This window comes from Struthio camelus, chromosome 1 (assembly GCF_040807025.1).
Source record: "Struthio camelus isolate bStrCam1 chromosome 1, bStrCam1.hap1, whole genome shotgun sequence".
Taxonomy (NCBI): domain Eukaryota; kingdom Metazoa; phylum Chordata; class Aves; order Struthioniformes; family Struthionidae; genus Struthio; species Struthio camelus.
Window position 1 is genome coordinate 90316426 of NC_090942.1, and position 12968 is coordinate 90329393.

General features: G+C 45.4%; 1 protein-coding gene across 2 annotated transcripts in view; it reads right to left on the minus strand.

Annotated features, from left to right (window-relative positions):
* Positions 1 to 12968, minus strand: part of EPHA1 (EPH receptor A1) — a 40671-nt gene that overhangs the window by 4814 nt on the left and 22889 nt on the right. For both annotated transcript variants that reach the window (XM_009685143.2, XM_068956595.1), the window contains 13 exons: positions 12059 to 12214; positions 11532 to 11864; positions 10152 to 10276; positions 9889 to 10048; positions 7171 to 7267; positions 6320 to 6375; positions 5920 to 6042; positions 5636 to 5821; positions 5145 to 5206; positions 4552 to 4761; positions 2122 to 2271; positions 1221 to 1414; positions 739 to 894 (listed from right to left, as the gene is read on the minus strand). In XM_009685143.2, the coding sequence (XP_009683438.1) occupies positions 739 to 894; positions 1221 to 1414; positions 2122 to 2271; positions 4552 to 4761; positions 5145 to 5206; positions 5636 to 5821; positions 5920 to 6042; positions 6320 to 6375; positions 7171 to 7267; positions 9889 to 10048; positions 10152 to 10276; positions 11532 to 11864; positions 12059 to 12214 (2008 nt within the window). The remainder of the gene's footprint in view (positions 1 to 738; positions 895 to 1220; positions 1415 to 2121; positions 2272 to 4551; positions 4762 to 5144; positions 5207 to 5635; positions 5822 to 5919; positions 6043 to 6319; positions 6376 to 7170; positions 7268 to 9888; positions 10049 to 10151; positions 10277 to 11531; positions 11865 to 12058; positions 12215 to 12968) is intronic.

The following is a 12968-nucleotide window of genomic DNA, read 5'->3' on the forward strand; positions in this document are numbered from 1 at the left end:
TTCCCTGAAGTGAAGAAACCTCCACTTGTTCCTCCACTTCCTTAAAGAATGGCTGTCTTTCTGGACCCAGTCAGCTGGTTTCTCCCACCTCTGAAGCTAAGGCTATGCTCTCAGTGAATTAGAATTGCATCCAGTTCAGCTTGTGATACAGGCCACATCTCAATCCTTTGGCAGTGTCATCCCCTAAGCTGTGCCTGCTCACTTGTTTTATGTGGCTGCCCTGGTTGGAGCTGGCCATACATCCCCGACCCTGCAACACGATAAGGGCTGCATTGATAAATATCTGGCTTGAGTCCTTCTCAAGGAGTCCAGAAGGACTGGACTGTAGGATGGAACAGTGCCTGGCTGATGTGGGTGAATGTCATTAGTCCATTTGGAGTTCAGGGGAAGAGGTTTCCTCTTTACAAAGTTCTACCAGAGCGGGGATACGGTCAGGTTAGAGAACTGCCTGCCATCTATTGTCTTCCCTTGCTATTTGTGTTTGATGGGAGTGCAGAGCAGCTCAAGCCCCTGGACAGCCTCAAGCATGGACATTTAAAGAATTAGTCCCATAGCTTGGGCTGACCCTGGTTCTCCCCTTTTAGAGCAAAAGGCTGGTTCACATCCATCTTACTCTACAGAGAAGGATGCGGAGTGAAACTTTCCAGGTAAATACAAGTGCTTGTTCAGATAGCATGAGGGCAACCACAGCTATCGACGTAGCCTAGGGTGCCTTTCAGGAGCTTAGCTTGCCCTTACTCAGCAGTGAGCTCCAGGATGGACTCCATGGTGTCAAGGCCAGCTGTGCGGAAGTTGGAGATGTAGCGCTTCATGCGAATGGACTCCAGCCACTCGGGAATGGATCTATAGGGGATGCCATCTGACCCACTGCAGCTGGGGAGCCGAAGCGTTACCCTGGAGACAGAGAAAATGCTCATTAGCCAGGCAGCTACCTTAACTGGCTAGTACTATGAGACAATAGCTAGAGGGCAAACAGCCTCTGTCAGGGCTAGGCCCACTCATCTGCTCTCTGCACAGTGAGATCAGACTGCCCAGGGCAATGGCTGTGCCCTGTGTCACCATGGGAGAGAAATTACTAGTACCTTCTTCACATAGAGCATTCAGGGTGCCTCTTGCCAGCTTGCATTGCCAGCATTATCTCTCCATGCAGTGGAGCATCTCCATGCAGGGAGATAAAACCTCTCAGTTAACCTCTCCCCCTCCAATAACAGTCTGGTTACCTGGGATCAAAATCTGCAATAGGCCGGAGGAGCTGGGGACTAGAAATGAAGTGTTGCAGCTGTGCCTGTATCTCCTGAAAACGAGGCCTCCTTGACCGATTATGTGACCAGCAGCTCTTCATGAGCTCATAGAGGATAGATGGACAGTCCACAGGTGGGGGAAGCCGGTACCCATCCTCTAAACTTTTCATCACCTGTACAGAGGACAGAGAGAACAGTGTCCAAGAGGAGCAAATATGAAGGAGGAACCAGAGACTTCAAGGGCTAGGAGCAGGCAGCTAGCACTTTGCACAGTTCGCAGTGAGGAAGCAGGCTGAAGCAGATGTTATGTGTATAAGGTAAGATATTGGGCAGCACAGCAAAGGATCAGGACACTTAGGGGATGTCAAAAAGTGAAGCGGCAGATACAGATGGTTTCAGTCCTTTTATTAGTTTATTTTTTTGCCATTCAGGCATCTGTTCATGAGAAGTGAGGACCAAAAGATCCTGTCACAGGCCCAGTGAGAAAAGGGGAAGCAGGGTCTGGGAAGTAATTTCAACAGCATGTCCTAACTTCACAGATGTGCTGAACATACCTGGGAGGAGTATGAGGCTAGAGATAATACTTCAGAGCACAAGGGAAGAGGCGAGAAAGAAACCAGCAGAGAACATCTCCAGGCCCAAAGGCTGGTTTAACCAGCCTTTAATTTGGCTTATTGCTGTTGAAGCCTGAACTTAGGTTCAGGGGCCAAAAAACTTATCACCTTCAGCTTGACTGCACTGATTTTTATCAGAGAGGGAGACAGAATAGTTTTATGTTCAGAAGGAAGGCAAGACTTCAGGCAGAGGGAGGTCTACAAAAGTTGGGCCTACATGCTTTTTTTTCCTCCCTAAATCAGCACTTCAGCTCAATGTCTATTACCTCTTGATTGGTCATGTCCCCATATGGCTTGTCACCAAAAGACAGCACCTCCCACATGACAATTCCAAAGCTCCAGACATCACTGGCTGAGGTGAAAATCCGATGGGCGATGGCCTCCGGGGCTGTCCATCGGATGGGTATCTTACCACCCTGTGAAAGAGCACAGACATACCCAGCACTTATCACTGAGCTGTGCTTCTCCAGCATTTTCATACAAGGAGCTTGCAAAGTGTTTCACAGACTGGGCCCATATCACTCAAAGTGATATGTAATCATCTCTAGAGAACCTACTGAACCACAGGAAGTTCCATCTAAACCTGAGAAAAAACTTCTTCACTGTGAGGGTGACAGAGCATTGGAACAGGTTGCCCAGAGAGGTAGTGGAGTCCCCTTTGCTGGAGATATTCAAAACCCGTCTGGATGTGATCCTGGGAAATATGCTCCTGAGGACCCTGCTTGAGCAGGGAGGTTGGACTAGATGATCTCCAGAGGTCCCTTCCAACCTCAACCATTCTGTGATTCTAAACAGGACAGAAACAGTCTTGGAAAGTAAATGAGTTTAAGCCCTCTGTTCAGTCGAATGCTGCACAACACCACTGCTGTAGGAATAAGAGCCTACCACCAATCACAATCCTCCTTCAAATAACAACAGATATTAGAATCACATGAGCTTTGGTTGAAAGCTCAACCCAGGGAACTAGAGGCCGGTCAGCCTCACCAGAATCCCTGGAAAGATGATGGAGCAATTCATCCTGGATACTATTTCCAAGCACATGAAGGTGATGAGGAGCAGTCAGCATGGATTCACAAAGGCGAAAGCATGCTTAGCCCACCTGATAGCCTTCTGTGATGGAATGACTGGCTGGGTAGATGAGGGGAGAGCAGTGGATGTTGTCTACCTTGGCTTCAGCAAGGCTTTTGACACTGTCTCCCAGAACATCCTCATAGGCAAGCTCAGGAAGCGCAGGCTAGATGAGCAAACACAGAGGTGGATTGAAAACTGGCTGAATGACAGAGCTCAGAGGATTGTGATCAGTGACACAGAGTCTAGTTGGAGGCCAGCAACTAGCGGTGTATTCCAGGGGTCAATAATGGGTTCAATGCTGTTCAACGTATTCATCAGTGACCTGGACGAAGGGACAGAGTGCACCCTCAGCAGGCTGGCTGGGGATACAAAACTGGGAGGAGTGGCTGACACACCAGAGGGCTGCGCTGCCATTCAGAGGGACCTGGAGGGGTTGGAGAGCTGGGCGGAGAGGAACCTCATGCAATTCCACAAAGGCAAGTGCAGGGTCCTGCACCTAGGGAGGAATAACCCCTCTAATGCACCAGGACAGGCTGAGGGGCTGACCTGCTGGAAAGCAGCTCTGCAGAGAAGGAGCTGGGTGTGCTGGTGGACAACAAGTCGACCATGAGCCAGCAATGTGCCCTGGTGGCCAAGAAGGCCAATGGTCTCCTGGGGTGCATTAGGCAGAGCATCGCCAGCAGGTTGAGGGAGGTGATCCTCCCCCTCTACTCAGCCCTGGGGAGGCCACACCTGCAGTACTGTGTCCAGTTCTGGGCTCCCCAGTACAAGAGAGACAGATGGATTTACTGGATTTAGTCCAGCAAAGGGCTACTAGGATGATTAAGCAACTGGAGCATCTCTCCTCTGAAGAAAGGCTGAGAGAGCTGGACCTGGACTGAGGGGGGCATCTGATCAATGTGTATAAATATCTGAAGGGAGGGTGTCAAGAGGATGGGGCCAGACTCTTCTCAGTGGTGCCCAGTGACAGGACAAGAGGCAACGGACACAAACAGAAACACAGAAAGTTCCGTCTGAACATGTGGAAAAACTTCTTGACTGTGAGGGTGACAGAGCACTGGAACAGGTCGCCCAGAGAGGTTGTGGAGTCCCCATTCTTAGAGATATTCAAAACCTGACTGGACACAATCCTCTGCAATGCGCTCTAGGTGACCCTGCTTGAGCAGGAAGGTTGGACCAGATGATCTCCAGAGGTCCCTTCCAACCTCAACCATTCTGTGATTCTGTGAAAGAAACCTGTAGATGTCTCTAGTCCAAATCCCTCCTCACAGCAAGACTATCTTCAAAATCAGATCTAGTTAACTTGGTCCAAAACCTCAGACCCCTGGTTTTGCTTTTCATCTCAAAAACTGCCTTCCCTATGCCACTCATTTTCCTAGCAAACAAAGTCAACATGCATTCCAGACAGAAAAGCACCACCTTCTGAATTATCCACAGAGTGAGTTGCAGTTTTGCTATGGGTTTTCCTCAAAGATTTTCCATCCAAATCCTTCCCTGGCCTGGTGTTCCTTATTGTGAAGAAATTCTGTCATTCTTATCTGGCAGAATCCCAGTGTTCCCCTTGAGACTGCAATTTCACTTACAAGACTGAGACCTTATCTCTCCAGAGATTGTTTTTGCATTACCTTGGTTTCATAGGTTCCCTCTGCATCATTCTCTAATATTCGGGAGAGGCCAAAGTCAGACACCTTGCACTGAAGGCTGCGTGTTACGAGGATGTTGCGAGCAGCCAGATCCCGGTGCACATAGTTGTGTTCTGAAAGGTAGGTCATGCCAGAGGCTATTCCCTGCAGCATGCTTACAAGCTGCACAGGGCTGAATTTTTCCTCATTCTCCTGCATGGAAGAGGAAATGAGAGAAGATTCTGGTCAAGTGACATCAATCTGCCGATTTCTGGTTACTGGCCTTATCAGCTTGCCAAAGAAGACACTGGTGAACAAGCAGAAAGGCAATGCTGCAAGCTAAAGGACCCCACAGGTTCTCACTAGGGGAGTCATCTTTAGACACCTGCACTTCAACTACCAAAGACAGCACTCTGGACACTGAGCAAATAGGACGGCATCAAGCTTCAACTGCTGAGACTGGAAATGCAACTGCTAGTGAGCAGAAATTAAGTGGAGGTCAGAATGTTATTTCTAGTCTTCTCCTAGGGATCTAAACCCAGGTCAAGTGCAAGTTCCATCAGCACACAGGCCTATTACAGATTGGGGTCTCTCACCCGGAGGAAGGTATCCAGCGCTCCATTCTCCATATACTCAGTGATGATCATCATTGGCCTCCCTTGGGGAAGACAAGAAGACATCATCCTTTTTGCACTTCTGCTGCTCTTTCCTTTCAGCACTCTCCACAATCCCCCAAAACAGAGAACCGCATCCAGCCCCAGGCAATATCCCCACTCCAGTAGCATAGCTGGCTGCCCTCTCCTTACACCTCCCCAAATGATTTTGTACTCCTCCCTCTCTGTCACACACATGACCTTAAACCATCCCTTAAATTACCTCATCTCCTCATCCACTCACCAAACCAAGAAAATCTCTCCTAACAGAGCCTCATGACTCTGTTGGAAATCTATACGTCTCCTTCCTTCCTCGTTCTCCACTACCTGTCTTCTCCCAGCACAGCCTCCTTGACAGCACCCTTTCTAGGAAAGGCTCTAGTAACGTGCTACCTTCTGCTTTTATTCCAGAACTCTCTCCTATGAACCCTTACTTTTGGTGACAACCCCTTCCAGATGCACAATGTTTGGGTGATTGAACTGCCCCATAATTGTTGCCTCACGCAGAAAGTTCCACCACTGGGAGTCTGAATACGTTGACTTCAGGGTCTTGATGGCAACCACAATGCGTTCTTTCCCCGGAAGCCGTAGGGACCCACGATAGACTTCCCCAAACTCCCCTGTGGACAACCAGAGACACAAGGTCACAGAGGAATCCCAGAATTGGAAGCCAGACAGTGGGGGAGCTGAAAGATGGGGAGAGGGACAAGGAACTCACCCTCTCCAATTACATTCTCCATGGTGACACAAGAGACATCCAATTCCTTAGTGAATTCCAGCACCCCTCTGCTTGGGTCATCATATGGTTGCAGGTCCACATAGGGCTTCAGCCAGACCTTCTCTATGGCAAAAGGAAACAAAAGAGCAAACTAACCTGACAATTTTCTGGACAAGCTTTGTGGGACAAGGCTACAGAAGCAGACCTGAATCCATACATTTGCTACAAGAATAGTGGACAAATCTACCAAACATGTTATGGAGAGACACAAATCACATCAGAAAATCCAAGCTAGTGTCTTGTTTGAAACTCCTATTTCTTTTCATTCCTTCTAACCCACTCCAGGCTTCAGTTTGGTTCCACTGTCCCTGTCAAGCAGCACAGCCCCTTTGGAACTCACCTCGATCAAAGCCTGAAGTACTGTAATCTGGCCGTGACTGTCTCCGACGAGCCTGCCTGGGAGTCATGAAACAGTCATGGAATAGTCATGAAACAACAAAGAGAAAAGCAAAACTTTCAGCGTGTCTGCCCTAGTCGGTCAGGATCAGAGCTCTCAGTAGCGCAGAGCAAAGTGGAACCAGGCGCTGCACCTACTTGATAGGGTAGAGCTGGCAAAATAATTTCAATTTGGCTTCAATTCAGTTAAGACGGAGCTTTGTCTCCATGCAGTTTGTTTTGTTCATTGCTGTGCTTGCTGAATTACAGATGAAGTTCTACTCATTTAATGTTTTCTGCACACTTTCAATATAATATCTGATCTTAAAACAATAGCAGCCTTGTAGACATTTAGAAAGGATGTAGAAGAATTTCATATCTGGACAGAGAACTGCTAAAGTATCAGTATATAGAAAATGGTTTGATATGACTAAATACACATATTGCCTGCTTAACTGATCAGCAGCTATATAAATGATTGTATCGTAACAATATTTTTGATTAATCTGCGATGATAATGGTATGATGGTGCTGGATTATAAAATGAGAAATCGCCATATTTTCCTCTGTCCTCAGCAGCAACTATCATCTTACAGACAGCAGCCCCTCCAATCCTGCTAATCAAAGTTGTTGACCGAGACTCATGCCATCTTGCTGCAGCACGCTGGTCTTCCTTTTTCTCCTCTAACCTCTACCCATCATATTTCCCAGTGATAAATCAGGTCCTCTGTTCCTAACTTCTTCTCAAGCTCCCATAGCTCAACTTTTCCTACCTCTACACCTGCACTTTTTTCAACTCCAAAGATTAGCACTTACTTTCGCCGGAACATGAGAAGTCCCATAAGCAGCCCCATAAATAGCAGAACTCCAAAAATAATGGAAACTATGACTCCACCAGACAGAGCGCCCGTGTCTGCAGAGACAAAGAGATAGGCCATATCATGCAAAAGACCAAGAACTATTTTGCTGGAATGTAGCCGCCAGCTTCTTCCAGACAATGGTATTAGACAAGCTATGGCCATTGGTCCTCCAGGCAGCAGAGCAACAAGATTTGAGTCCTGTGGCATTGTTATTCGTGTGCATCATGCATTTTGAGGTGGGTGTGTAGTTGACTTTTATCTATGATGCTAATCTTCTGCTTGAATAATTTATATCCGATTTAGCTTTCAAATAAGCCCCACTTGGGTTGGACTAGAGAACACCAGAGGTCTGTTCCCACATAAATCTGTGACACTTTCAAAAACCAAGAACTGCTGTTTCTTCCCTCCCATTCCTCTCCAATTACTCCTTCAGATCAGATCCTTCTTCCTGTTCAGTAGCTGATTTAGACTATAGCATAAATAAAACATGAGTTTCCCAAGCAGTCTAACTTGCCTTATTTCTTGTTTAATGTAATACATTCCAGTTTCCCCTTCCCTCACTTACCAAAGTCTGGATTTAGTCCACTGACTAATTAATTTGACAGAAACCACTGGCTGCTTAGCAGGTACTGACTTACGAACTTACAGTCTAATGATGTCATGATCCTATTTTGTCAAAACTAAGCCTGACATTGTTTCATTTTGTGATTGGATAGTGTTCAGGTAACTCAGGTTGTCTTCTTCCATTTATATTCTCAAGCTAAAGCCATTAATTTCCATACTGTATATTTGAATTTATCAGAATAAATGCTAAATAACCTCAGTTGGTGAAGTGTGTGTTCTTAACACTTTATTTCTCATAACTTTAAAGAAACTTTAAAAATATTTTTAAAATATAGACAAGTTTTTTATCCTTATCTAATGTGCTCTACATTTTTAAATATTTTCCCTGAAGACATTTAGGGAAATATCCAGAAGAAAGAAAACTCATAAAAGAAATGGTTTAAAGCAAGGAACAACTGCATGACAATGTGTCCGGAAGTCTTTCCTAACATCCAGTCCAATGGTCAGCATCATTGATCAACTCTTGTTATCCTTGCTCAATTTGATGCTGACTCATCCCACTAAAATCATGAAAAATCACCAGCTTAGTTAAGCAGAAATCAAGAGGCAGAGCTAACATTCCTTTTTGTTAAAATCAAAGAGGTAAGGTTTGGAAGGTGAGGTAATATCTTTTATTAAACCAACTAGAAACAATGGATGAGTTTTTAGGTGCGTAGTTCCTCTGCAGGAAAGTAAGGGACCTAAATTCTCAACTTCAGATAAAAAAAAATTGCCTCTCCCTACAAATTTGTTCCACTAATATTCCTAGGCCGTTACAACTAAATAATGCTTCTATATAATAATGCTTCTACATAATATGCTTCTATAAGAAGCACTCCTACCAAAAGAAACTTTGCTTGCAAGTGTTTTTTATCCCTTTCACATTCAAAATACCTTTGTCTTAGTTGGATGAGATGCTTACAATTTATTTAAAAAACCATCACTTTAGGGAAAGCTGCAAAGAATCTTCTAACGTGTCCTCTTATAATCAAACCCATCTACGTTACATGTTAATTTACACATTTTCCACAGCATGTTTGTGGAACATTATTCTACTGTTAAATATCATTTATGTCAACATTACAGGCACTGTGACTTCAAAAATATCTTATCAAAAATTTCTGGTGTCAAAAAAACCCAATCTTTAAATGACATTCCAATCACAGTAAGACGAATCCTTATTATCTTTTACCCAGATAACATAACTATTTAGTTATGTGAAATTATGCCTACAATAAAACTAGCCTTCATAGACATCATTCCAGTGAACATATTTCTATAGTTACTAGGAACATCCATAGGGGCAACAGCAGGATCTGTGAATTCGTGGAACGAAGAGAGAGGAAACTCCACTGCAGAAGACTTTTAATAATGGGGAAATCTCTGGAGAAGAGATTTAAAAGAATAGTTCCACAGTAACCCTGGGAAAGGGGAGGGTGGATGTGGGGCCTGTATGAGCTGGTTTTGAAAGAGGAGAGAGGTCTTCCTTGTGGCCTCAATGGCTTGGCCTTCTACACTTTGTACTTTGGGGGAGAACTACTTCTTTCAGCAGTACATACCATCATTTAGGCAGAGTCATCACCAGAATTACATTCAGGGGCTTGGTTACATTAAGTGGAAATGATAAAGCTGGAAAAAAATTGGTAAGGAAGTTCTTTGAGGTCGCCCCTTCTTTTCATTAGTAACTTCCATGCAAAAAGGATGCATATACAAATCATTTTGCTAACACTCACACACAGAAACACTACTAGCCAGAATCAAAAAATCATTCAGGAGAACTAGATAAAAAGATGACAGTATGTAATTTAACAGTGCAGTACACAAACCTGAAGACCAATCAGCTCCGAATGGGAGGGTATTTTGTATGACAGCAAGGTAACAGGCTAAATGTCTCCCTGTTCTGCATTTTTACAAAGCAAGAGGCTTGGCCCAGGTGATAAGGAGCTCAGGAGTGTGGTTTCTTTGCCTTACAGCTAGTAGCATACCAAAAGAGATCCATGTACCATGTGTGTATACAATCCAATGGGGTAATGAGTTTCTCACGAATGAGATACCAGTGTTTGTACCTCACCTGGTGGAAGGGTGCGGAACTCTTGCTCCTGGGAGTATGGCCCAGGCCCAAGGGGCGTGATGGATCTCACACGGAGAAGATAGGCTGTGTCAGGCTGCAGGTCTGTCAGAGTGACATTTGGCTCAAGAAGGTGCTTCACTGTGTAACGTGCTTCCTCTCCCTGCAGGAATCAAACAGGGTCAAGTAACAGACACACATGGAACAAACAGGATTCTTTCACTCCTTTAGGTGAAAGGCGGAAGAACAGATAAGGCAGGTCTCACCTTCTCAAAGAACATGACCTCATACTCCACTGAGGTCCGGCTGCGCTGCCGTGGGGCGAGCCAAGAAACAGACAGACTACTGTCATCTCTCTGTGTCAGGATAAACTGGGATACTGTCACTGGAGCTGCAGGGGAGAGAACAGAGAATATCAGAAGGAAATACAAATGTAATGCAAACTAGGCCTTCTCTTCACCTGAGGCTTTATCCTTTCTACTCTGGTCATATCATGCAGCTGGAACTGACTCTTACTGCCACTGCTGACTGTCTACTCCACTGTCTTTCTTCGCTATGGTGAAAGGGAAACGGTGCCTCCAGTTGTGAATAACTGTTTTGCATGAATACTCCAATAGTAGAAGCATAACTCTCTTTGGCCTCCAAAACAAAATCAGGATTCCAAGGAATTATATTTAACATAACACCGTATTGAAAGTGTTCAGTGTCAAATCAAGCTGTAAAGAGTTTCATCTCCTAAAACAGCAGTAGCGCAATTGTCCTATGTGATCTGTGAATGCAATTCCATTTCAGAAAGGCGCTGACTATGAGGTTCCACATTCAAAATCTCTCAATTGACTGCAAATGCACCCTGTTCATGAATAAAAAGGTAATTTTTAATGGTCTGCAGGGACTGAAGAGTCAAGCCTGGTTCTCTCCTTATTTTTCATAATCACTAGGAAGTGATGGGGTGACCCATCATGATGAGTAGCTCTGCTTTCCTAGCTCTGAGTTGTGCTGCCTCTGCTTAGGGTCAGAAAGCGAAGGCAGAAAAAGTCTTATGTTGTCACTAAATCAAAATTGGGTAAAGCACCAAGGCCTGCTGAGCACTGACAAGTCACTTTTCCATAGTCATGTTTCACAGCACAATGGAAAGTTTTCACAGGACAGCCAGATCAGCCAACTTCAAGCTAACCTATACACAAATGTGTCAGGAAGAACTCATATTTTTTTAATATCCTAATTTCTGTCTGCTTAAAAAGCTTTTCTTTTCAGCTGCATTAGGATTTCTATTGTCCTTGGTTTGATTTTTTACAACATCTGAGTCACAAGAAATATTTCTTGCCACAGGCCCTGTTCCTCCTGTCACACAGGTAACAAGCCAGTTGGACTACACCAGTGTATCACAGGGAGGGCTTTGTCCTCCTCGTCTTTGCGAAGTCCTTGGCGGATTCATGGCTCTTGGAGAGTAATGATTACTGCTGTTTTGACTGGCAAGGGAAATGACTGGTGGACTTTAAACGCCAGGGGCAGAGGTACCTTAGAGTCCTGATCATACCACGCTGACACATGTGGAAGTCAGAAGGAGAAGATGGAGAAAGCTTAAAAAACTCACAGATTCCTCTTTTCCTGATGCACAGGAAGGACTTCTCTCTGTGTTTGCTAACCTGCATGTCCAACTGCAACCCAGACAGCTGGAGATGTCCTCTGCGGAGCAGGGCCCATTCCTGAGACACCGTTGTGGGCTTCCACAGCAAACGTGTAGTTGGTGTAAGCTTCTAGGCCGTCCACGTCCACAGTAGGTTTAGTGAGACCAGAAGCACTGGGGGAGAAGACCACACCAGCCTCACAGGGCTCACATACCAGGAAAAGACAGCGCTGACAGAAGACTGTATAAGTCAGGTCCTTTCGCCCACCATGGTCACTGGGTGGCTGCCACCATAGACTGAGCTGGGTGCCAATGAGGGAGAAGCTGACATTACGGGGAGCTGAGGGGGGGCCTACAAGAAGCACAGAAGAAAGTATTAGATCCAGCTGTTAATACCCAAAGTACTGAGGCAGTTTCCCTTCTGCTGATGCGTTTCAAATCATGCCCACTGTCCTCCCAAGCTCTCCCTCCCTGATCTCTCATCTCTATTTCCCAACACTTCATTTTCTCCCATTTTCTTACTATTTCTTTATAACCTTGACTCACGGGTGCAAGCAATGTTCTGGCCCTCTGAAGGTGCACGGAAGAAGCCTGTGTTGCAGGAACAAGATGTAGCCCCTGACTCACTGGATGAGCTGTTTGGGGGGCACTTTAGGCAGCGTTTAGTCTCCAGGGAGTGACGGTAGAATCCTCGCTGGCAAGCTGTGGAGAGACAGATGAACCCACTTAAGATAACAAGAAACAATCTGCCAGTTTTGTTCAACTTCTTAAGCTTTCCTTTATTTTCTTGCTCTCTTTTTCCATTCTCTTAGATCACAGAAATATTGAGGTTGGAAGGGACTCTTGGAGGTCATCTAGACCAGCCTCCTGCTCAGAGCAGATAGACAGGAGATGCAAACTCAAGGTAGGATCAGCCTTATGGTAGGATCTGTAGACTGCAGATCAGGGATCTCATTTCTCAAGAATGCTATATGAAAACAGAAGCTGGTCAGCCCTAGAGAGAGCCCTTACAACATAAATCCAGACTATTCTTCAATTTGCCCCTTCAATCTTTTCTTGTACTCCTGAGAATCCTCTGCATACTGACATCATATGCAGTAGCCTAGGGACTATATAGCAGCTGATTTCCTGATTTTTCCAGTGTTGTACCAGAGCATCACCTAGCATGGCCCTGGGGAATGTCCAGGTAAGCATCAGTTTGCCTAACAGCACTGAATGCAGCTGCCTATGGAGCCGGTACAGACTGCAGAAAACACACGCCACGTGCTTCCTGTAAAAGTACACAGCCACATCCTTCTCTAGCTATAACATCTGATGCTCAGTCTCTACTGCAGTATTACTACCTTGAGCTACAGAAGCTCTGGTCTGTTTGCCTCTCTCTTCAGTTCTCTTAAGGGTAATGCTCCACCTCTGTGGGAGTGTGGCAAGGAAGGAATGAGCGAGGCAAGTTGTAGTA